Source organism: Condylostylus longicornis, unplaced genomic scaffold, assembly GCF_029603195.1.
Source record: "Condylostylus longicornis isolate FDR11 unplaced genomic scaffold, ASM2960319v2 ptg000022l, whole genome shotgun sequence".
Classification (NCBI taxonomy): Eukaryota; Metazoa; Arthropoda; class Insecta; order Diptera; family Dolichopodidae; genus Condylostylus; species Condylostylus longicornis.
In genome coordinates this window covers 3,158,614-3,184,892 of record NW_026577991.1, presented here as the reverse complement: position 1 = coordinate 3,184,892, position 26,279 = coordinate 3,158,614, and the positions used below count along the sequence as shown (strand labels likewise).

The 26,279-nt window shown below is 18.8% G+C and overlaps 1 protein-coding gene across 1 annotated transcript in view; it reads right to left on the bottom strand.

Annotated features, from left to right (window-relative positions):
* Nucleotides 1-2,589: 2,589 nt before the first annotated feature.
* Nucleotides 2,590-26,279, bottom strand: part of LOC129606927 (ankyrin-3-like) — a 109,809-nt gene continuing 86,119 nt past the window's right edge. The window contains exons 14-19 of the mRNA XM_055517573.1: nt 23,843-23,869; nt 15,698-15,857; nt 13,332-14,194; nt 12,116-13,264; nt 11,696-11,830; nt 2,590-2,636 (exon numbers count right to left, since the gene is read on the bottom strand). Of these exons, the coding sequence (XP_055373548.1) occupies nt 2,605-2,636; nt 11,696-11,830; nt 12,116-13,264; nt 13,332-14,194; nt 15,698-15,857; nt 23,843-23,869 (2,366 nt within the window). The 3' untranslated portion in view covers nt 2,590-2,604. The remainder of the gene's footprint in view (nt 2,637-11,695; nt 11,831-12,115; nt 13,265-13,331; nt 14,195-15,697; nt 15,858-23,842; nt 23,870-26,279) is intronic.

Below are 26,279 nucleotides of genomic sequence, written 5' to 3'. Positions count from 1 at the left end.
TGTTCAATTATATTGAGTATAATGTATAAAAAAATTATTTTAAAATATTTTTTAAATAAAATAATGCAAAAATCTCTTTTATGATTTAAATTATAATAAAATTTTTTATATTTTATAATATGTAATGTCAATGTTAATATATTTATTTATATATTTATTTATTTGTTCATGTTTTTTTATTTTTCTTTATGAATATTTGCTTTAAGATTATATATAGAAAAAAATTTGTGTCTAAATATAAATTTTTTTTTCAAATCGATACATTAAACTAAACAAATATATAATACAAAACAAAAAAAAAATTAATATAAAATAAAATTATTTATTAGTAAAAAAAAAAAGAATTAATATTTGAAGCCAATTTCTTAAATAAGTGATAAAAAGCATATAATTATATATCATTAAAATATATAGTATATAATAATATAAAAATTATATTAATTGTATATTATTTTTTAAAATAATATGTTTTTTTTTTCCAATTGATTTCTTTCCATTTATTTTTTTATTAAATGAAAATTGTATGCATAAAAATAATATGCATTGAAAATTAAATATATAGAAGAATTTATTTAAAATATAGGTAATATAATATATAAATAAATAAAATTGATAAAATCAAAATTAAAAAGAAAAAATATAAGGAAAAAAAACCAATATTTTATTATAAATTTAAAACTGAAGAAATTAAATGAAAATAAGTAAATAAAATAAATAATTTTAATTTATTTAATATATAAATACATATAAAACATTTTACATATATTATATTTTTGATACATTAAAAAAGAGGATTTTGTATTTTATTTGGATTTGATGCGAATGGTTTTTTATTGTTTTTTTTATGATATAATGATTTTGAATTAAAGGAAAATTAAAAAAAAGTTATTGAAAAACAATAATAAAAAGAAATTAAAGTAATTTTTATTTATTGAATTTTTTTATATGCTTTAATTTTTTAATTTTTTAAAGAAAAGACCATTTTTTTTGTAAATTTTAGATAAAAATAAAAATTAGTTTTGGAAATATTTAGTTTAAGACAAATTAATTTTTCAACTCAATTTTTCTTTTTCCTTCTTAATAGAATAGATAAATCTATGAAAATTTAATACATTAAATAAAAAGTTTTTTATTTAAATTTTTTGTATTTCGCTATTAATTATTAAAAAAAAAAATATTAATAACTATATTTTTTTATTATTTTTATTATTAGAATTAAGGTGAAGAAACCATACACTCACACAAACACAACAATTTTATATTTTTTCTAAAAGTATTTACAAAAATTTGGAAGTAAAAAATTTATAACACTTTTTCAGTGTTTTCCAGTACAATAGTACAAATGAAATCACAAATAATTTGAGATTTAAGAATGAATAAAATAATTGTAATTAAAAATTGTTTAATATTCGAAATATTTGAATTTTTTATAAATTATTCAATATAAAAGATATTGAATTGAAGGTATACAATAAAGGTTAATTAATTATTTCTGAATAAATTTTTTTTGAAATGTTCACATTATAAATAATTAAAATTATTATTTAATATATTTCTAACAATTATTTATAAATTTTTAACAAGTAATTGTAATTTTATTGCAATAATGTAATAAAATGCATTTGAAAATCTAAAATAGAAAAGATATTTAATTTTACGTCAATACCGTAAAATTAGAAAAACTTAAAATTACCTCTTATTTTTTATTTTGTTATACTGTTTTTAAATTTTCTTAGTGATTTAATCTAATTGCCCCTTATTATTTTTAATCAAACACAATTCACACAACATTCTTTTTTACAAAATTTTGTGTGTTGTTTGTGTAGTTTTTTTTTCTCCAAAAAATAACAAGATTATATTGACAGTTATTTGACAAAATAACAAGTTTGACAGTTATTTTGACATTACTATGTAATTTTATTTTAAATAAAAATATTTTATAAAATTGTATTTGAAATTTTTTTTTTAAATTAGATTTAGAAAAAAAAAATTATTTAAATAAAAATTTAATCAAATCATGTTATTTTTATATTACTATTTCAAAGTGAATTAAATATAAGTACAATTAAAACTAATTTAAAAAAAAAAAAAAAATATTCGTACACTCAAATATAAACGTTAAATATAAAAATAAATTACTTTATCATTAATTTAAAATTCTTAATAATTTATTTCTTTATTTTTAATATTGTTAAACTAAAGTTAATAATTTTAAGATATTAAAATATCTATATAATATATAAATATAAAATAAACTATATTTTTTTTTATTCAAAATTTTTAAATTAACTTCGCAAACTTTAATTCAATTGAAAATAAGTAAAAATAATTTTAAAAAATATGTAATTATTTTTATATGAAATTATTTTATTTCTTTTCAATACTTTTAAAAGTGCTAAAATCAACCACAATGTATAAATTATGATGTCGCTGATGTTGCTTTCAAATATAAACGAACAGTTTATCATATACTGTATTTTTATAGTTGCCATATATATATATATATAATTATAGTAATTAAAATACTAAATTGAAATTCCTTAATTCATTCAAAATTAATTCAAGTCACGATCAAAAGTTCAAATAATTCCCCAAATTATAATTTTACTCTGTTTTTCTTTTTTGATTTTGAAATTCTAAAATAGATAAATGCATAAATAAGTATTTTAATAGTATTTACTAAATTAATATTGTTACTCAATTAAATATTTGAATAAAACGTAGTAATTTAGCTTGATATCGATTTTTCAGTATACGCATAATATACGGCTATGCGATACAAGTAAATTACGGTATAGTATCAATATATCAATGAAATGTAATTTTTATATAATATCGTAATTTCAACAATATGGTTTGAAAATATACTAAAAATTTCAATATACGATACAAAAATATTTATCATTTCTACATAAACTGGTTTTTTTTTTTATTTTTTAATTAAAAATATTTAATAATATAATAATAAAATGTTTAAGTACATATTTAATAATAATAATAACAATAATATCAAAAAATTATATGAATTCTATTGTGAAACTATAATATTTTTTTTTTTGAAATCATTCAACAAGAATATAAACAAAATAACAAAAGAGAAACGAAATTTTAATAAACACATGCAAACCACAATCATCATTAATCATAATTTTAAATGTTATTATTGTTATATATGTAGTCAATGTTTTTTTTTATTTAGAATCAAAATATTTTAATTAAGAATAGGTATAATAGAGTGTGTATCAAAGTTTATCGAAAATCATAAAATATATGTATAATTAAAATATTGTTTTTTGTATTATATAATATATTATTACATTATATTATATAATACTTTAATAAGTTTAATTATATTATGTTTTGCAACTTATAGCGTATTACTACTATTTCTATTTTAACAATTCATTAATTAACAATTTTTAAAAGCCTGTTTAAAAAAAAAAAAAAAAAACAAAAAAACTTAACTGTTATAATACTTGCTCTCCTATATTAATAAATATACGTATATGCATATGTGTATAAGTAGCGTGAAAACTGTTATACTATTTATTAGTTAATTTTTAATATGTGATATGCAAAAAATTTTAATTCTGATGTGTGCACTTTGAAATTGTCATTTTTGACAATTGAATTGTCAATGTAAAAATTAAATATCTTTATAATTATATTTTAAACGACAGGAGTATTTTTGCAGTAATTTATATTTTCTTTTTTTTTTTTTTTTTTGGAAACCAGTGCTAATCCGAAATATGTAATTGGTTTTAGTACAGTACACACAATAAAATTAAGTGGATATACTTATTATAATTTAAACTCAAAATTTCATTCATTAAAAATGTAATTTTGGTGATTTCACAAAGATTTATTAAATAATTCATTGGTCAATGTAATATTCGTTAATTTGTCAATAATTTTTTCTAAAATATTTTAAATTTTCTTATGTAACTTTGTTATAACAGAACAGAATAAATTGAAGTTCTTAAAACTACACATTCAATGTACAGATAAACATACAGGCAGTTTTATAGGGTTGGGTTTAAAATATTATGGGATTTGATGTAATATAGATTTTACATTTCTAATATAATTTTAAAGAGTATAAGGATTTTGTAACAATAACAAAAATTGAATATTTTATAAATAATGTATAATTATATCATAAAATTTATAATATTAAATATTTCTTATACATTAAAATATTATACATTATAATTAATTTATTAAAACTTAAACATATATAGAAGGTGGGTTATATTATTTAGGAGTCATCAGTTATAAGATCCTGATTTGCGATAAGAGGATAACTACTTAATAAGAATAAAACATGGATAACTAATAAATATTTTCAATCCCATCATTTTAAATTCTTAAAGAAAATATTTATCGATTATTATTATAAATATTTTAATATGTAATTTTTTTAAATTTATATATACAGATACAAATTTTGAAAATATACATATAACATACATATAAAAGTAAAATAAATATAAAATCAATGTGGTTCATTTTAGCAAAGAAATAAGGGATAACGTTCAATTTAATAATTTATTCATTTCGTTTTTCTATTGTATAAATTTGCAAAAATATTGCAATTAAAATTTTCACTATTTAAAAATTTTTTTGTTTATATAATTTTGTTGTTTTTCCAACGATATAGTAATTTTATCCCAAAAAAAATATAATTTTAAAATGAAAAGAGAAAAACAAAGTTTTCATTATTTCGAAAAAAAAAAAATAATCAAAAATTATAATTAAATGTTTGAAATACTTTTATCATTTCATTTGTATATTAAATTGAAATCAATTTAATTGATTAAATTTTTTAATTAATAAATATGTAAAATTTTTATTTTTAATATATAAAATCTAAATATGTATATATAAAAAAAAATTTAATATTATTTTAATTTTAATTAAAAAAAATGCCGTTTATATTTTTAAACTTACCACTACTTTTGTATATTTTATTTAAATGTAAAATTCAAAAATAATAAAAATTTTATACTGCACGAAGAGCACGAAATTTTTTGTTTTTTTTTTTTTTTTTGTAATAATAAAATAATTTGATTTTTTTTCTTTTACCTTTAATTTGTAAATTTTATTAAAAATTAAAATTATTCTCAAAATATACTTTAAAAATATATTTTTTAATATTAATACTCTATGTATTTTTGATTATTTATGGCACAATATAATTAATTTATAATATTAATTTTAAATTTAAAAATTTTTTCACGTATTTTTATGATGTTAAAAATTTTGTTTTTAATAGCAAATTTTAATATCAGCACCTATATAAATTTTTTTATTATTTATTTTTTATTAAAAAAACAGAGAAATAATTTATTTTATTTTTTTTTGTATTTTAAGTATTTTTAAAAAATAAATAATAACAAAAATATTTACTATTAATGAAATTAATATTTTTTAGTATTAAAAATTTAAAAAAATTTTTCTAATTTAAATTATAAGTTAAAAAAAAAACTTAAACACAAAAAACACACAAGACAAATTCATTTTAAATTTCCATAAATTATCGGGGGGTGTTCTTTTTGAACTTTTTTAGAAATTTTATTAGAAATTTTATTGTTTCTAATTTGATTTTTTCTCCTTGATTTGAAAAAAAAAAAAAAAAATAAATATTAAATGTAAAATATAAGAGTTTTTTATTTTCAAACTAATATTTTTTGTTTCGTTTTCTTTTTCATTAAAAATTCTATAATTATAATTTAATTTTAAATAAAAATATACTTGAATATTTATTAAAATAAATACTAAAAACCAAAAATAAGAGACAAAAACAATTTTTTATAAAATATTTTACAATTTTGTTTGAAACAAAAAAAAAAAATTTTTAATTTAAAATCTTAATTTTGTACCGAAACTATTGGAGTACTTATTAGAAATATAAAAACGTAATAATTTTGGTTTAACAAGAATAAACACTAAAATGAATAAAAAAATAACTGTTATACGTAATATTTTTATTGTTTTTTTTTTTTTTATTACAAATAAGGCAATTAGTGAACTAAATATTGAATTTTTTCATATAATAGAAAAACCTAGACCATGTATAAATAGATTTTAATTGTATACTTATATATAGAAATAAATTCAAATATATATAGTTGAAAAGAATATGAAATTTGAAGCAAATTGGATTACGTTTTTGTTCTTTCTGCTCGTTTTCTTTACAACAAAAAAAAAAAAATATTCATGGTGTTTAATTCTCTATTTTTTATTTCGCATTGAATTCATTGAAGATTTGTTGTAAAAATTACTTAAAAAACAATAATAAAAAAAGACTTCTCAAATTTACATGTATGAAGTCTTGTCAAATAAATTTTGAAAAAAACTGGTAAAATTAAATAGATTTTTGCTTTCTTAATATATATAAATACAATATTTTGGTTTTATATCTTAGAAAGAAAGAAATTACAACTAAATGCTACACAAATAAGAAAATTATATGAAATTTATATAGGCATATAATTTGTAAGAGTTCTATACAAACTGAACCCTATAGACATATAAAATAAGACGAAAGAAAAGCCTACACAAATAAATACTACTAAAATCTATTCGTTTTTTATTGTATTTTTTACTTCCTTTAATTATTATTATTTATTTTCATGGTCAAAGTTGATTTCAATGGTATAACGAAATCTATTACAATATAATATGGATTATAGTTATAAATTTATAGAAACTTATGTTTTATATATAATATAATTTCAATATAGATACATATAATATGTAAAATAGGTATAAAATCATCTTTAGATTATTTTTGAAATTTTCATTTTTAAGCTATTACAATTTTTGTAAATATTGGCGAGCTATTAAAATTTAAGAAATTATACAAATTTTAATTTATTGACATACAACATCTTTTAAAATGTACAAACTTAAAAAAATAATTGCAAACAATTTATTTGATTATTAATTATTAAAAATTTTTCATAATCAATTTTAAATTTTATTTAATTTAAAATATATTTCAATTTACAGATCTCAATATTATTTTCAGAACTGAAAATATATTGTACATTTGAAAATTCTATTCAGAAAATTTTTTCGAGTCTCGATAAATTGAGTTACTTCCAAACAAAAACTATTAAAAGATAAAATTCATAAGTGACAGAAAGTTGAGATTTCTTTTTAAGATTGGAAAATAAGAATATTTCTTACTGAATTGGAATTTAATTTTTTCAAATTTAACTAGAAAATTATTAGATGAAAATAATTCTGAGCACCAGTAATGGTTGTCTGACCTAAAATATAATGATGACATCTATATGTTCTCTGCTATATAAATTAAATAGATTTTCTGTAAAATTTGAATGAAAATGTAAGTATGTAATTAGAATAATTTTAAAAATTTTAATTAAAGTTGTTGAATTTTAACCAAGAAATATAATATTTTTAGGAATACTTGGGTATAACAGCATTTAAATGTGTTTTCAATAATTTGGAAGAAATAATCAATAAGAATATTGGATGGTTAAACATAAAAATATGTGAAATTATTTTTTTTCTTAGTACACAAAAATTTTCTTAGTACTTTTAGAACAATAATCGGAAAGTTAATCAAAATTTTAAGTGAAACACCATGACTAATGTTATACTTTCGTATATTGGACATGTTTTTGTTTAAGTATTATACATGAATAAAAAGTTGAATATGACCTACAAAATTTATTTCACATACATTTAAACTATTCATTAGTAAATAATATATTATTTTAAATAAACTGTATACGTACATATGTATGTATACATAATCTCTTTAAAGGCCATCCAATGAACTTTACGTTGTATACATATAAATTTTTATAGTTTCCTTCCTATTTGTCTTAAGTTTATTTTTTATTTATATTTAAACTTAATTAAGTTTTTTTTTTATTTTTAAATATAAAATATTATATGATTTCAAAATTAATACATAATAATATAATACATGTAATACTTTACTTACAAATATATTATATTAAGTTATATTTAGAAAATTTGTCTATTTATATATGAGAAATATTATTCAGAATAAAATTTAAGAAACATTTAAGTTAACTATAAGCTAATGTTCTATTTATTTGTAGTATTAAATATAATCGTTATAGGATTAAATATTTTAATATTTAATATTATCTGCCTCAAAATTATTAATTTTTATCAAAATTTATTTGAAACTATAAATCTATACTGATGACGTAATATTTAACTCCAATAGTATAAGTACAAAAATTCATGCGAATATATTTAAATATTTTATTTTGTTTCTATTTACTGAGAAAAATTTTCTTTGTTCGGAAATGCATTTATTTTTAAAATGAGAAAATATTTGCAAAAAATATTCTGTTAATAAAATGTTGACAAAAAAATTTTGTAAAATAATTTCAGATGAATATTAGAAAAGAAAAATGTCTTATTTAGAGCTTAAATATTTTTAATAAATTTGAGTGCTTTCGAAACTGCAACCCCTTTAAATTATTTTTCGGAATATATACATTGAAGTTTTTGCAATATGGGAAACTTGTCTAGTAGCAAAATGACATTTTAGTTTTAAAGAAAAAAAGTTTACAAATTAATTTTATGACCCGCGAAACGAATAACTTAGGTAAATCGCTAGGCTTAGGTGAACTGCTTGGATTTGCCAGAAGCAAAATGTTGCTACTTAAAGACATCAAAAATATAATATAATCATAACTTCATTATAATTTTTCTTTATTCATAATTTTGATTTTGTTTCCATTCGACATAAGCTTGTCGCACATAACTTTCATTCGATAATTTTAACTTATAAAAAGTTTCAAATTTAGTATTTTCATCAAAAATACTAAGAATTATAAAATTTAATTGCTTATTGAATTATAAAACACACTCTTACAAAGTTATTTTGCATTTGTGATAATTTTATGCCTAATTTTTAATTAATGTAGAAATAATTGTGATAATGCATTATTTCTTTAAAAAGTAGAATTAATTGTTCAACATACAAAACATACAAAATTAAATGAGACTTGAAATAATTTTTCTCAGTTGTTTTTACAATTTTAAATTTAAAAAAGAAAATAATTAAATAATAAAAATAAAAACTTAAAATTATAATTGTTAAATCAATTATGTTATGAAAAATAAAATTATTTTAAAATGCTTCGTTATATTTTTCTAATGAATGACAGAACATTTAAATGGCAAGGAGAGTGGAAATGAGAATCAAAATTATGTAACTTTTAAAAAGAATAATAAAATGTTACAAAACACATAATTACGATCCTTTTAAATTAAATAAAATATCTTACATAAAATAAGTCAACTTTTAATAAAGAAAATTTAAATGACAACACATCATGTATATATTATTGTATATTTTGCTTAAATATTTAAATTAAAAAAAAATGAAATGTAAATAAATTATTAATAACATCTTGAATAATGAATGATTGATTTCGTGAATAAAAAATTCTGAAAATGAGACGTTCTTGTAGTATTTTATGTATAAAAGTATAATTTATATATTGTAGTATATAATTGTAAGGATATTTATGATAGAACAAAATTGAATAAACTTTTGTTCAAACCAAAACAGAAATATGATGAAATCTTGAATGAAACTTTAAAAATGTTCTTGTTTTTCTCTCTTTTGTTTCACTATACATTTCACTATATATTAAATAAAATATATTTAATATTAATTTGGATTAATATTATAAATATTTAATATAAGAATATAGAATATTTGCGAAACTTTTAATGGATTAATGGATTTATAAATTATATAAAAAAAAACTAAATTAATGCATTCACTTTTTCTTTTTTTATATAATTATGAAATATAATTTAAATTTAATTATAAAATAATTTTTGTTTTGGTTTACATTTATAATATATTAAAAATTATAAAATAAAAGAAAAGAAAAAGAAAAATGATTAAAAACAAAATTTCTAAATAGGAAAATCGAAATTATAAAAATATTTTGTAAACTTAAAATTTTTAAATAATAAATAAAAAAATATTTATTAAAATATATGTTAAACATTTTATATTTTTTATAAATACTATTTTAATTATTATCTAAAATAATATATTTTATATATAATAATACAGTTATTTATATAAGAAATAATAAGAACATAAAAAATAGAAAACTAAAGTCATAATAAAATACGCGTGTTTTTACGAAAGCAATTTATTTTAAAAATTGAATTTTGAAAAAAAAAAATTAAAAATATAATAAAATTATATATATATATATATATATATATATATATATATATATATGTATATATATTTATACATATTGTTTAATTAAAATAAATATACGTATATAATAATAATATAATAGTGTAAATATTTATTCATTAATATTTTTTTGAAACAAATTAACAAAATAGTCGTATTATATGAATACTAGTCGTATTTTATTTTAATATTAAAATCCTCCTCATTAGTTTCTTTATTTATTCAAAATTTTAATAAAATGAAAATAATATAGCAGAAAATCTTTAGGCATTGTGATTTCATTATCCTTTTTAATGTGAATTTTACATATAATAATTTAAAGTTTTAAAAAATTTTATATTTCTGAGGATTCTAATTTATATTAGAAAAAGGGGATACATAAAAGCTATGTATGTATATGTGTTTGTTTTAGGAGTTAGTTTTTTAATAATTCGTAGTGTAAATGTAGATCAAAAATAGTGTATTTAGATATGAAAATAATTTTTCGATTGAAACAATACGTTAATGCATATTCTAATTCAGCTTTCCAAATCGAATTAAATTTGGGAATAGATATTTAGCTATCAGTTAAATTCTTTTATAGAAATATGTTAAAGGAGGAATTATTTTCTCGTATTATAATTTATTAATATAAATTATATTTAAAAAACAAATTAAATAATTGATTTTTTTTTTAAATATATTAAAGACTATGTTCAGAAATTATATATTTTTAAGAATATACTTAGAAACATACTTAATTATACACATTGAAATTTAATTTGTTGATTCATTTCTTAAACATCTCAATCTTGAGATTAAGTATTTTAAAATTTTGAAAACTTATTTCAATTCCTTTAATACAAGCAATTTAGTCTTATTGGAAAAGTGTAATTATTTAGAAACAAACAGTAAAGTAATAATTATTCCGTAACTAATTATTACTAATTATTATGATTATTATATAATGAACAATTTAAATTATTAATTATATATTATTATTCATATATGTAATAATGTATAAATATACACTGTATTTTCTATAATAAACAAATTTTTTTTTAATTATGTATATAATAATATAGTAAATTGATGATATTTAAGTTACAAAAAAGCAATTTTTATAATTTACTCTATCAAAAATTACACATATCCATAATTATATAATTATAATATAATTACAAATGTATAAATATAAAAAAATGTATATATATATATACGTATATATAAATAATTAATATCAAATTTAAATTAAAAAATACTAATTAATTTTCTTTCCTTGTTTTAAAAAAGAAAATAATAAAACATTTAAAATTTGAATATAATATTTACGTGTATACAGTTTTATTTTTAAATATTGTATATATATTAATATAAATAACTTTATCACGAGCACTATATTTTTATATATATATAAATTAACAAAGAAAAAAATATAATAAACTAGACCAAAAAGTAATTATTACTTACCGGGTACTGATTCAGGACTTGATCTCTTTGAACTAATCGATGTTTCATGATTTTGCGTTTGTGCTTGAGTTTGATGAAGATATTCGCTTGGAGTTGGTGGTGGAGTTTGAGATTCTGGTATTTCAACATTTGATGCTGTTATAAAAATATAATGTTTTATACAAAAAATACAAAAACTTAGGAAATAAGTATTTTACAAAATTAGCCTAAATTATTTATTAAATTGTTGATAGTTTTGGAAATATTAAAAAATCATGAATTTTCGAAGATCAAATTGAATTACAATTACTTTTAGCAAATTACAAAATTTTTTTCTTCGAAATGTTTTATTATTTAGAACAAGATAAGTTTTTTGAGCTTGTTTCAATTATTATTTAATTTAATTTGTTTTATAAAACGTAGTAGAAAAAATCATCTTACCTTTACTTAAAATATCGTCAGAAATTTCAATTAATCCTTCACTCATTTTCTTTGTAATTGTTGCTTCAATCGATTTATAAAATTCTTCTTCGGTTAATGATTCACGTGGTTTGGCAGGATATGATTTTGGCTTTATAGAATCTTCACTATCCTTATGTATTAGTTGATGTTGAGTAGCATCAATTTTCGTTTCACTCTTTTCAATTTTCTCTTTTTGTTTTGTAAGTCGTTTCTCTAAATCTGGATCTTCGGTATCAATTACTTGAATTTTTGTTATTTCCTTTCTTGATTCCGTTGATTCAATATATTCTTCAGCTTCATGTTTTGATAAACGGTTACCTTTATCAATTTGTTGTTTATCATGTGTTTGTTCACGTATCCCAGATATTATACGTGATTGAAATTCTGATTCCTTAATATCAGATGGTTCTTCAGTGGCAGCAGTAGTAGTAGTAGTTGTTGTTGTAGTAACAATAGGTTTAATATCAGTTTTAATTGTTTCTTTAATAGTTTCTTTGGTAGTTTCAATCTCATCATCTAAACTACCTTTTGTTTTTTTTGTAGTTGTAGTTTTTGTTGTCGTAGTTTCAATTAAACGTGATTTTTCAGTTATAGTAGAATCATATACAATTTTAGAGGTTTCTTGTATATAATCTTCTTTAAATTCTTTTGCATGATCGATGTCATCATCATCATCTTCACCATTGTCATCGTCATCTTTGTCTTGGAATTCGTCATCTAATTTTATAGTTTTCTTAAATTTGTCCTGTAATTCTTTATCAAAATCAGTTTTTGATACATCAGGTGTTTCAATTTTACCAGTTTTCAATTTTATTATTTGATCTGGTACAACATTTGATTTTATAATATTATCAGTTGGCATTTGTAACATAATTTCTTCTTCATGAATGGCTTTTTTATCTTCAATAAGACTTTTTCTTTTAATTTCAGTAATTTCTTGTACTATTTCACGTTTTTGTGTTGATGCTGGAATCGCGCGTTCTAATGATAAACGTTTTTCAATTTTCTGTCGCCGCTCAGCAACTGTACGTTTACCAATTTCATCATCTGATTCAGACTCTTCAACTTCTTTTTCTTCAGCAGAATATTTAAGTTCTTCTCTTTCTCGCATTTGTTGTAATCTATTATCTATATTTAAATTGATAAATCATTATAATAAAAAAATTAATGAGACAAAATGGGTATGTATACTTACTCTCTTGTCGCACTAAATCTTCTATAGATTCAGAATCTTTCATAAGATCTGATTCATCATAACCATTCTCAATGCTAATACGTTTTCTACAAACTGTTTTACATTTTGTAATAATATCTTCCCTTCCTATTGTTTTAAGACCATTTTCTAATGTAATACGATCAGTCGGTTTTTTCACTTTAAATATTCTAATCATTGAGAGGGCTTGTTGTGCAGTACTTGTTTGATTTTGACCTTTTATAACATCAATTTCATTTTCAGTAAAACCTAATTCTGGTGCAAGACGCATCCAATCTTCCCCTAATAGATTAGACACATCAACTATACGCATATCACCCATATAATTTTGATCGTCAATAACAACCGTTGAATATCTAGTACTATAACTACTCATTATATTTGATTTAGTAATATGAGTTTCCGGTAAGGCTTGAATTTGTTCTGGTATTATTGTATCTGGTAATACTATATTTAATATACAAATTGGTTGTTGAGGTGGTTCTCCTTTAGCAACTTTTGGTTCACGCATAAATAGTGTACGACCAACAGTATCAGCATGTTGATCTTTAATACGAACATTAAAGGGTAGACGGTTTTCACGAAATGCTTTAAAAGTTAATTGTAACTGATCTCCTGATTTTGTAACTGGAACTAAATTACCAGCCATTTCAATATATTGGGGCTTAGATTCAAGTACTTCAACATCACGTGATTTTGCTACTTCTGTAAAACATTCTTGTTGCTCAAGAGTTTTATCTTCTTTATCATCAGTCATACAAAATACACGTAAACGTGCTTCGTTAGGTTCAATACGTTTTGCAAACACTACAAATTTGGCCATAAATGGTACATGAATTGCTTCCCTGGAACATTGGAAATGAAATTTTTTTAAGATTTTATCAATTATTGGTTTTATAAAAAACTTAGATATAACTTTAATTTCAAATAATGTAAATATCAGCATAAAATATTTTAGTATTATTTAAGTACAACACAGTTTATTGAAACGAAAAATTTGTGATTGCATGAAAAATTCTGAAACTTGCACCATAATTTTTTGAATCTAATTTTACGGTTAATGCACGCTGTTAATTGTTAAACTAAATGCGCATTTCTTCATTAGCTTAATACATTACTTCAAATTTATTATTGTCATATTTTTATTTAAATATGTCAGAAAATAGCAAAAACAGCTAATGAAACATATTTTGCTGTCAAAAATCTGTTGCCAAATTCATTAATTATGATAGTTTATACAGAGCACTAATAAATGACATTGCCGCTTAGCCAATTTATTTTTCAAAGAAACTTTGAAAAGACAATTTAGTTGTTTTCAAAAAAAAACTTAACATTTTTTTTTACTGGTTCAATATGTAAAATTACTTGCTGAAATTACTGGTAGCAATAATTTCTCCTTATTTGAGCACACAATATCCCCGAAAGTTGAAATATTTTAGTGTTTTTTTATTGTACTTGTACAGCGTACTGTGCAAAACAATCCGTTTAAGTTTATAATAATTCTAAGAAAATTATATCACATAATAAATTTGTAGCATAATTATTTGCATGTATATTACACTTTACTGCAGTTATTGGCCCTGTTTACACGTGTCTGAATTAAGTGTCAGCACAGCACTTCTTTTATATGTTTCACACCTTCTCTTCTATAAAAAAAATGTATTTTCTGTATGCACGGCATGCATGATATGCACTAAAAATTTTATATGGTTATCACACACAAATATACAGCAAATACAAAATAAAAAAAATTGTTTTAGGTAAAAAAAATTTTGTGTAAAAAACAACTTTGAGTTCATTCGCATTTATTTTAAATTTTTAAAATATTTTGACAATGTGTAAACGAAAATATTAAAAAATTGTAGTCAAGCAACTCTTGTAAATACCACCATTGTATATGTGGTATTCTACAATAAAATATTTTCTGTTTTTTGATTTTAACGTTTGCTCCAAAATGTAGTGTAGTTTGCAGTGTAGTGTGTAGTTCTAAAAGAATATAAATTGGTAAAAATAAGAACGACAAACATAAACATATCCGAAGTCTATTATATTTTACCAATAAAATTTAGCTTTATTAATCGGGAAAAAATCAAGTTTTGGGCATAAAAATATTATAACTTATTAGAGTGGAATATTTGAAAACATGTTGAGGAATTAGAATCATAATTGGATTACAACAATTACCACATAATCATATGTGACGTATATAATGTACCTAAGCGAAATTGTGAAGTAATATAAGGAGAATTGTTCAGAATTCTGGTATCAAGGAAATCTTGGATATGCTTGTATCTTTTACCAAGCTTTTAAAATCATGTTCTATAAAATTTTTATAATTTATAACTTACCTGTACAATTCAGTTGCCATTTTCGTTGCTTCCGAAATATTACGGCAATCCATTAACCAAAATCTTGCTGAAACAGTAGTTGTAAATGAAACACAGTCATTTACAAATGTTAATGGAGTTGAACCGGTTACATCTTCCCATTGTGCTCTAGACGGACCACCTAAACATTACATATGGAAAGGTATTTTTTAATTTTTATGATTTTTTTTTTGAAATTTTTTCAAATGTGTTTTTTTTTTATATTTAAATTAAAAAATATGAAATATTAAATATTTATATTAAAATATAAAATATAATATTAAAGTTTTTCTCTTATGTTTCTTAAAAATATTTTAACGAATAACTCAAATTCAACAAAAGAAAACATAGGTATAAAATTTTTTTTTTGGAATATTCCATAAATAGATTAAATGAATTTAAGCAATTTTGTAAAATATAAATAAAAATTAAACAAATAAATAATAACATTCCTGAATGTCAATGTAAATATATAAAATATTGAAACAAAAATAAAATAAATTGAGAAAAATATATTGCAAAATTAAAAAATTATTAAATAAAATATCAATTTTCAAATAAAAATATTTATTGAGCAATAAAAAACAGAAAAAATATGAATGTATAAAAATAAATAAATGCTTAATACATATTCAAAGCTTAAAAAATTATGCTTATACTAATTTTTTACAGATATATGATAAAATTTCTATCAAAAATGTTTAACTCAAATTTCAATAATATTAATGAAAAACAAGCCATACTAAATAGCAAACTATAAAAATTGATTATTGTAATATACAAGCATTTTGATATAATAATAAAATGTAGGTACCTATATGAAATATTATATAATAATACTTAATAATTATTAAGTTGAAAATAATAAATACATATTAAATTTTAAAAAAATATTAACTATTTAATAATAATATGCATAATTAATTACATGGAGTATCAAAAAAGATAATAAAGTACTTTTTGTTAAAAAAAAAACAATAAATAAATAATTGAAAGTATATAGAGAAGGCAATGTTTTCTTCATAAATATTAAAATTTTTTATTTTTGTCTTTAAATTTATTATTAATTTTTATAATATGCAAAAATTTACGATATTATTAATTATTAAATTATACAAAAAAGAATTTTAATAAATATTTTAAATAATTTAAAGATTAAAGTTAACCTTATTTTTTGCTTTTTTCTTTTTCAGTAAAAATTACATTTATATTTTTTTATTTCGAAACCATTACTATCAACCTTTTTTTTCAGGTGCTTGGAAAGGATAATAAAATTCTATATTTTGTTCTCTTTATTTTTATTTTTTTTAAATTAAAATATTAAAAAAAAAATATATATATATAGGTTTGCGTATACATATAATTAAAATATTTAAATATGAATTATTTATATATTTTTAGAGACAACATGCAGGATTTAATGGATTTTAATGGAAATCTAACATTAATAATTAGCTTTCTCAACAATGTTTAAGTGTAATTGCTGAATATTCAAAATTTTATTTTTATAAACCAAAGTCAATGTAAGTATATAGCTTGTATTTGTAATAATTCTTAAAATTTTGATAAACAGTGTGTACAGTAGTGCAACTCGGAAAGTTCTAGTACAAAGTTGAGGTTTTTGAATTCAGTATATTTGCGATGAACGAAACTATAAAGTTTTATTTGCAATTTTGAATTTTCCAATTTCCACATTCTTCCTTTTTGTAGAACTTGCAACTTTAGCTACTTAAGTAACAATTCATTTGCTTTAGTTTACTATAAAAATCAAATAATGAGGCCGTTATGTATTAAATGAAAATTTTCGGTTAATTTGATTCTTGGGTAAACAACCTGCGATTTAAATGTTTCCACTTTAAATTGAAAACAAAATCAATAAATGTGATCAATTGAGTGATTCATCCAAGATTTATTTTTTAATTTATCAATGTTAAATAAATTTTATCCAAATTTTTGAAAAAATATTTAAAATGGTGGTAAAATCATATATTTCAAGAAGCATCTATTAAAAAATATAGTTTTTTTTAGAAAAGCATTTAGCAAATTTTTTTGTTTCATCTTAATAATTTTAATTTTTCATGATATTTAAATATTTTAATTTCAAAACAGTATTTTTATAATTAATATAATTATATATTATATAGAATATAATCTTGTATAATGTACCAATATATATATATATATATATGTATATATTGCAAATATTGCAATTATTATTAAGTTTTTTGTTATTTTAATAAACGAATATGTCAAATAAGGAATTAAAGAAAACAAAAATATATTTGGGTATTCTTTTAAGCTATTTATGATTTAAGACAATAATACAAAAATATACCCTATATTAAAGCAACAACTATATGTATATAAGAGATTTTTCTTAAATTGAATAAAGCATAATATATATATATTTTTTATAAAGTTAGTTTACGATTTCATAAAAACAAAAAAAAACTAGAAATATGTAATAAATTCGTCATATTATAAATATTGTAAAATTTATTACATATAATGTAATTTACAAAAATACAATAAGATTTTTGAATTTATAGTAATAAATTAATTATTTAGTAATTCGTTTTTTCTAAATTCAGTAGTTTTAGAAAAAATATTATTTTATTTATTTTTTTTTAAATAATCATTTTATAATATAATTTAAATTTATTTTTAATCGTAAACTCTTATATAAATTTTATATTTGAATGGTTATATTACACTAAATTTTTAGAAATTTTTTTTTTTGTATTAATAAAACAACATACATATATACGATACGATTAATTTAAAAAAATGGTAGAAAAAAAAGTTTTAAAATATTAAAGATTTTCATAAACACAATACAGAGTGCAATCGACTATTTATCTGGGCTAGTTATAATAAATTTTACTATTTTGTTGATTAGTCAGAAATATTTATGAACAAAATTTATTGGAAAAATAAAATTCAAAAAAGTCTTCTTCTGACTATATTTTGTGATTTATTGTGTTTATGAAAATCTATATCATATTTATGTTAGCTATTATTTAATTGCCAATTAAAAATAAAATTAATATGTAGGTATTTTATAATGTATATAATATTCCAATAAAATCAATGTTATCATATAGAACACTACTTTTGTTTCTTTTTTTTTTTGTGATAATATTTACTTAACTATATTTATATTTATGTATGATTAAAATTATTCGAAATATTGTAGGTTTTTTTTTTCTATTTTTCACTCTTTATGTATTAATCTAATAAAAATAAAATTAATAATAATGCTTAGAAAATGAATATTTTATTAAAAAATTGTATATACTATATTATATAAAAGAATAAAATATATAATATAATTAAATGTAATAGTAATTAATTTATTTTAAATAATAATTTGAATAACATTGATGTTAAAAATCAAAAAAAGAAAACAAATTATGATTAAATATAATATATATGTATATATATAGGTACAAATAAGTAATAATAATATAAAAGATACAATTAAAATATATATAATATAAATATATAAAAAATTAAATATTAGGGGAGAAAGGATTCTAGAAAATATAATTATATGTATGTGTAGATATTTGAAAATTAAAACAAAACAAAAATTAATAAAAATTAAAAAATAAAATTTAATTTAAATATTAAAGAAGGTTCATGAAAAAGAAGTTTCTAGCAACGGTTTCAGAAAAGTTCCCTTTTTTGGGCAACTAACTTATTACATTTTAAATATTTATGTTTAATTCAACATTTTGATGTTTTTATTTGTTTCCTTTTATTTTAAATTTTAAATTCCAATTTTAAAAAAAAAAATTTTAATATGAAAATTTTCTTCTAATTTTTTCAATTAATTTGAAAAAGAATTATTAATGTTTTTATTTTCTATATTGTATTTTTTTTATTTTAATTTTATAAATAAATGATTATATTTTTATAGTATATGTAGAAATAGATACGGAAATTAGAAAAAAAGAAGGGTTTTAAAATAAAATTGATAATGAAACAACAAAAAAAAAATTAAATTTTTTAAGATATATTATTATTAATTATAATATTATGAGTTTATATTAAAATAATAAAATATGTAAAACTTTAACAATTAAGAAGCCTTTCAAACAATAGAAAATCGAAATTTCGGATTCTTAAGTATTAATAATATAAAGTTCTTCAAAAGACGCGCATTGATTTCGCTTTAAAATATATGTATGTATTAACATGTTAAAATTGAAGGTTAATTATAATTGTGTCTAAAAAATTACATCATTTAAATGTCCGCCTCGAACACGTCTACAGGCTGTTATACAGAAATCATTCTGGAAGCCTGTTATACAGAAATCATTCTGGAAGCCTGTTATACAGAATGTGGAAGCGCATAGATACACGTACAATTATTATGCAATGAACTCTGAGAACTTCAAAACTGAAGAATTTGATAGCTGGAAAAATGTTATCTTTAACGCGTTATAAAACGCAATTAATTTGCAGCAAAAACATAAAATAACATCAATAAATCATAAATGATACTGTCAAAATCAGCAAAATATGACAGACAGCAACTGCAAAAATAGAACATGAACTAATTTTGAAGTTGCAGTTTGCGGTCGCGCTTTCAGTTATGTGCTATTCCATTTAATAACCAACATACATATTTTTTATAGTTGTCAAAATATACAGCTTTAAATACTGCGTCATTGTGTTTAGGGCATCAAGCTGGAAACATAATAAAAATGCAAAAATGCACTTAACAATCTTCCAACTATAACTCGTTTTTCTAATAACGCTGAATGAAACATGATCAAAATGCAAAACAGTACTTCAAAATTTTTTATAGTGAAACAACAACTAAAGATTAAATCTGCTGTCACTTCGTTTGTTTTAAGAAGCAGCTGATTCAAAAATAGAAAATATGTGAAAGAAATTTGAAGTTTTATCTTTATCTAGTTTTAAACTAACTGCACGAAATATAACATGTGTGTTTCTGTTCTTATTGCTATATTTAATGTTGGAAAGATTAACAAAAGATTGTAGATCATTTACAACAAGTGTTATGATTCGTTTTCAGAATAACTTTATTTGCAGAGCCTAGCCAGTAAATAATACATACGGAAAAAATATAATTTTGGAATTTATTCAGCTATTACCATTAATGTAGTCGACTGCATTTGAATCAAGAAGCGTTTTCAGCTGACTTGGGATAAGTTGAAGTTCAGCCAATTTCAATTGACAATTCATATGTCTGTTATCAATAATATTGGAGCAATAGGCAAGTCGTAGATAAGGTAGCTGAAATTTGTTGTGTTCTTATAAATTTTAAAACATGAAATTGTCATCAAATTAAAGTTTTGTTTAAATATGTGGAAATCTCGTGGATATTTTAATGAAAAAACAATTTTTACCTAAATTTATTGAATTTTGTATTCAACGAGTAAATAGAGAAAAAGTGATAATCAAAACTTTTGTAATCAAAAAATTTTGAAGCATTACATTACTTTTGGTATGGTGTCGTAGATGTTCGTATGTATATACATATGTACGAAAAATCTAGAATATAATGCAAGCATCAAACGAGGTAAAGAATAAGATTTGGTATAAATGCACATAATATAGAATGTTGACTATAATTATAAAAAAATTTAAAATTTTGTTTTTTTTTAGGTTATAGAAGCTGTTTAAAATTACTATGTAAAATTTGTACTGTTATTGGATGTTATTCATTGACTCGAATCGGCATTTTACTCTGATATTATAATGAAACTAGTGTGTAGGTTTAACCTACTTACCTAGCTACGTACATAAATACATATATTTATATTACTCCTTTATGATATTCTATTGCAAAAAAGGTTCAAAATTATAAATATTTAACTTTTAACTCATTATTATGCATTTTTATAATAGATATTACTGTTCTGTTGCATAATGATATTTTATTATAATGATAATTGTATTTTAGTTTAATTTTTAAAACAAATATCAATTTTTTGTTATAATTTTAGGACAGAAATACATAAAATATTTTAATATTTATAATTAAAACATTATGGTCTTTGTTAATAGCTAATTTTGTTTTGTTTCTTTTTGTATTTCAAATTTTAAATAATAATTTTATATAAAATTTATGTTACATTTATGTTTATTTTAATTTATTTTTGCAAATTATTTATTATTTTTAAGGTAACATAAACTTTATGTTTTATAATATTTTATAATATTGAATAGTGTTTTTTGTATTTTTTTTCAATTTAAATTAAAGCATTTTATTTTCAAAAATGTAGTAACGTTTTAAAATAGAAAAAAAATTCGTTAACTTAGTTTAAAATAAAGAAAGAAAAATAAGATAATAAATAACAAACAAATTTGCTATTTTAAAATTTAAAGAAATAGAAGGCGCCGTTTATTTTTTGTGTTGTAGTTTTAAATATTTTTTTTTAAATAAAATTTTAACTAAAATAAATAGAACAAGAATTAATAAACTAACAAATTTAATTGAAAATAAGATTTTATATAATATTATATATATTTATTATTGTAAATTATATAAAATCCAATTTCATAAAAAAGGGAAAAATTTCATTCTTTTTTCAATTTTGTATTATAACTAAAATTTAAAAATTATTATAACTGAACAGCTTGAGTTTTTTTTTATGAACAATAAAAAAAAAATATAAAAATTCTTTTTAAAGCGTGCCGAATATTTTATATGTATGTATATTGCGTGCCGACAAAATAATTTGAAAAAAAAAAAAATTAAAAATATTTTTGTAATTTTTTATTTTAAGTGAAATTATCATTTTTTTCTAAAGAATAAAAAAAGTACTTCAAAGGTTTATAAAAACAAATTTTATATTTATAATTAAATTTAAAGTAAACATTTGTGATTATTAATTTTAATAACAAAATTAATACTAAAAAATGCAACTGCAGATTAATTTCAATATAAACAATTAAATTTCAAAACAACACTAGTCTACATATATGTAAATTTTTTTTGTTTGTTTGGGAATTATTTAGAAGATAATTCAATTTTATTATTAATGAATTTATTGCACTATAATATTGAATAATTATTGACATATTATTGTAATATACTATTAGAATAGTAAAAAATTTTGTGCAATATTAGATAATAGATAGTATTTATTATTCCTAGCTTGCAAAAAATACCATCGTAATTCACATTTTTAATTTTCTAAAAAAGAATTGATATAAATGAAATTGTATTGGAACTATTTTATTGTTTCGTTTTTTTTGTTTCTTTTAGGTTCGACCATGTTCTAAAAGACGCAGTAATGAATAACGAGAATTTTTAACACGCTGTATTTATGCTAATTAATGCTAGAAGTTTGAAATAAAATTTGTAAATACAATTGAAGATCAAAATAATTAACAAAATTAATAATTATAATTTGAAGATTTTTAAATTTTTAACTATATTTTTGTTTACATAAAAATCTAAATATTTCAAGTTTAATAATAAATATTGAAATTAAAATTAATAATCGCTATTAATAAATAATTAACATTATAATTTTTATTTGAAATTTAGTGAATGAAATTTTTACCAAAAACAAATATATAATAAATTTTTTTAATTCAAATATATAATAAAATTCAAATAAAGAATTAAATTAATATCTTTTTATAAAATAATTACAAAAATTTATTAATTTAAGAAAAAAAAAAAACAAAAAATGGAAAAGATAACAAAATATAAGTATATATTTTTTTTTTAGGTTTTATAAGAACAAGATGGCTCAGAAGCTTTAAAAATTCAAATTTTATCATATAATAAAGAATATAATAGAATAAGGGTAAATTTTTTTAATATATTAATGTAAAGTTAGTCCTATCAACTTTTATATACTTATTAAAAAAAAATGATTTTGCGCATTTAAATTATTTGGGAGTAAAACATTTTGGGGGGGGGGGGGGGGGGAGTAAAAATAATAAATTTTGTGTTTTTTTTTTTTAATAAACAATTTATGTATAATATATATATATATATAAAATTAATAAAAAAAAATGTTTTAATAAAAACTCCATAAATTTTTTAATTATTTTAATTTTTTTTTTTTTTTAAATTTAAACTTAAATTTTTTTTGTATGTTTTTTTTTTATTTTTTTTTTTATTTTGTTAGTTACCTTTTAGAGATCTTTTCCGAAACACACCTTCATTGTACGTTTAGAATAGAGAATGCGTGCGCATAAGGCATATACGCATTAATATAAAAAATAATAATAATAGTAATAATACATAATATTTTTATTATATATGTATTTTATATGATATACCTTTTTAATTTAACTTTTTTTTTTTATAAAAAATTATGAACAAAAAATTAAATAATAATAATTGAATGAATGAATTTGTAATAGTTTTATGAATAATATTTTATATTTAACAAAATAAATATAATTATTGTTAATATTTGGAAAAAAATTATAGTAGTTAGTTATACATATTATATTTATTAAGGTGGAACAACTTTAATTTAAATTAAAATACTAAAATATCAAATGGACCTGGGAAAGAGTGTATTTTATCTCAAAAGATAAAGAGAATTTTAAAATTTCTATATTTAAAATTATGATAAATTTGTCAGTTACTGAAGTTTTTAGTTCGAACTGAAATTTCATTTTACTTTTTTAAGAATTCAAAATTGTTGCTATACAAAATCAATTTTACTAATAAAAATTATTGTAAATAATTTAATTTAAAATTCTTGTATATGTAAGTTGTGAATTTTATTGATTATGAAACTGACAAGTCAAAATTTCTGATTTTTCTATAAGAAATATTTTTTTTTAGTTTCAAATAATTTTAATATGAAATTCATTTATGCTTATCAAAGAATTCAAGTACATAATGTAAATTAATTTTAATTTTTTAAGTAGTGTTTGTGTTATTACATAATGTAATTTTATAATTTAAGTAATTTTTAATATTTCTTTTTTTTTTTTTCTTTGTTTTTGTTTGTTTTTTTATTCAGAGCCATTGTGATCCATTTTAATAAATACTACTTTTATTTCTTAAGAATAAGATTTCCAACAAAAAACACACAAATTATATTATATTTACTTTGTTTCGAAAATTAAAAATTTTATAAAACAATAATAAGAAGAAATCAAAATAAATGTAAGTTGAAATTAAAAAAAAAGTAATAAAGCAAAAAATTATAAATTTTAATAAAAGAATGAAAAATTCAAGTATAATAATAATAAAGAAGATTTTTGTTTCAAATTATGCATAATATGTAAATAAATATGGATAAAATTTTGGTTTTGTTATTAGAATTTGTATAAAATTGTAAAGTAATTGAATTTCTTTGAAAATCATGATTTCGTATGCGAAATAAATTAATTTTTTTAAAGAGCTATTTAATCTGCCACTTTTTTTATTAGATTAAAATTTGATTGTATTCCATAATATTATTATCATATAAGAATTTCAAATAGAAGGTGTTTCAAATAGACAAATGTAATTAAAATTATAGAAAAATATGTAAGCCATTTTCCATTTAATACTAAATTTCAATTAAGACATTTTATTTCATTACCATTAAAATTTAAATTTTGATATTTCGAGACCATTCAATTTTGCTTGATAAAATAGTATATTTTTGAAAAAATAGTATATTTTTGAAAAAGTAGCATATTTTTTTGTTTTTCAACGAAATTAAAACAGTTTTTAATTGCAAATTTATTTTAAGAACAATATTAAATTTGTAATATGTCAAGTTTATTTTGATAAGTATTTATATTTAAATTGTGTCAATTATTTTGTATTGCGTTATGAATTTGTTGTTTAAAAATTTTTTATTGAATATTAATGTTGTCTAAATTTATATTAATAAATTAAGTTGAATGTTTTTATATAATTATAAAACACAAAAAGCTAATAATGAAAATAATATAAAACTTTTCATAAATTGTATAAATTATATTATATAAATTTTATATTTTTCATTATAAAAGAAAACTTGGAAAAATTCTTAAATCTGTTTTATATTTTAATTTTATATTGAGATATGTAAAATCGTTAGATCAACTAAATATTAGAATTTTTTTAAATTTGTTTATTTTTGTAATACGGATATTATACTATATTTGAAAAGTTTTAAAATTTTTTTATTCAATAATGATTTACTTTAACATTTAATAATCTTAAAATACTTTATTATTTATAAATTTAATTTTACGTAAAGAAAACACAATAAAATTTCTATCAATAATAAGAATTATTGAATAAATATTTAGTAAAAGGGAATATCTTACAAAATTTTGTTTATTATTATATTCAATATTTGATAAAATATATCAGTAGATTATCTCTCAATAGTAAGTTATTGAATATTATATTTGAATTCAACTGAATTGATGTATTATTAAATACATGTTGATAATAGAAAACAAGTATTAGAAGATAATTCCAAAAAATAAATAATAAATAATTATTTTTAATAAAATATATTTATTTTTTGAAGAAACAAAATATAAAAGACAAGTCTAAGGCTATATATATATGTTGTATAAATATCTAATTTTCTAAATTGTATTACTTTTGTATATATATATAGAA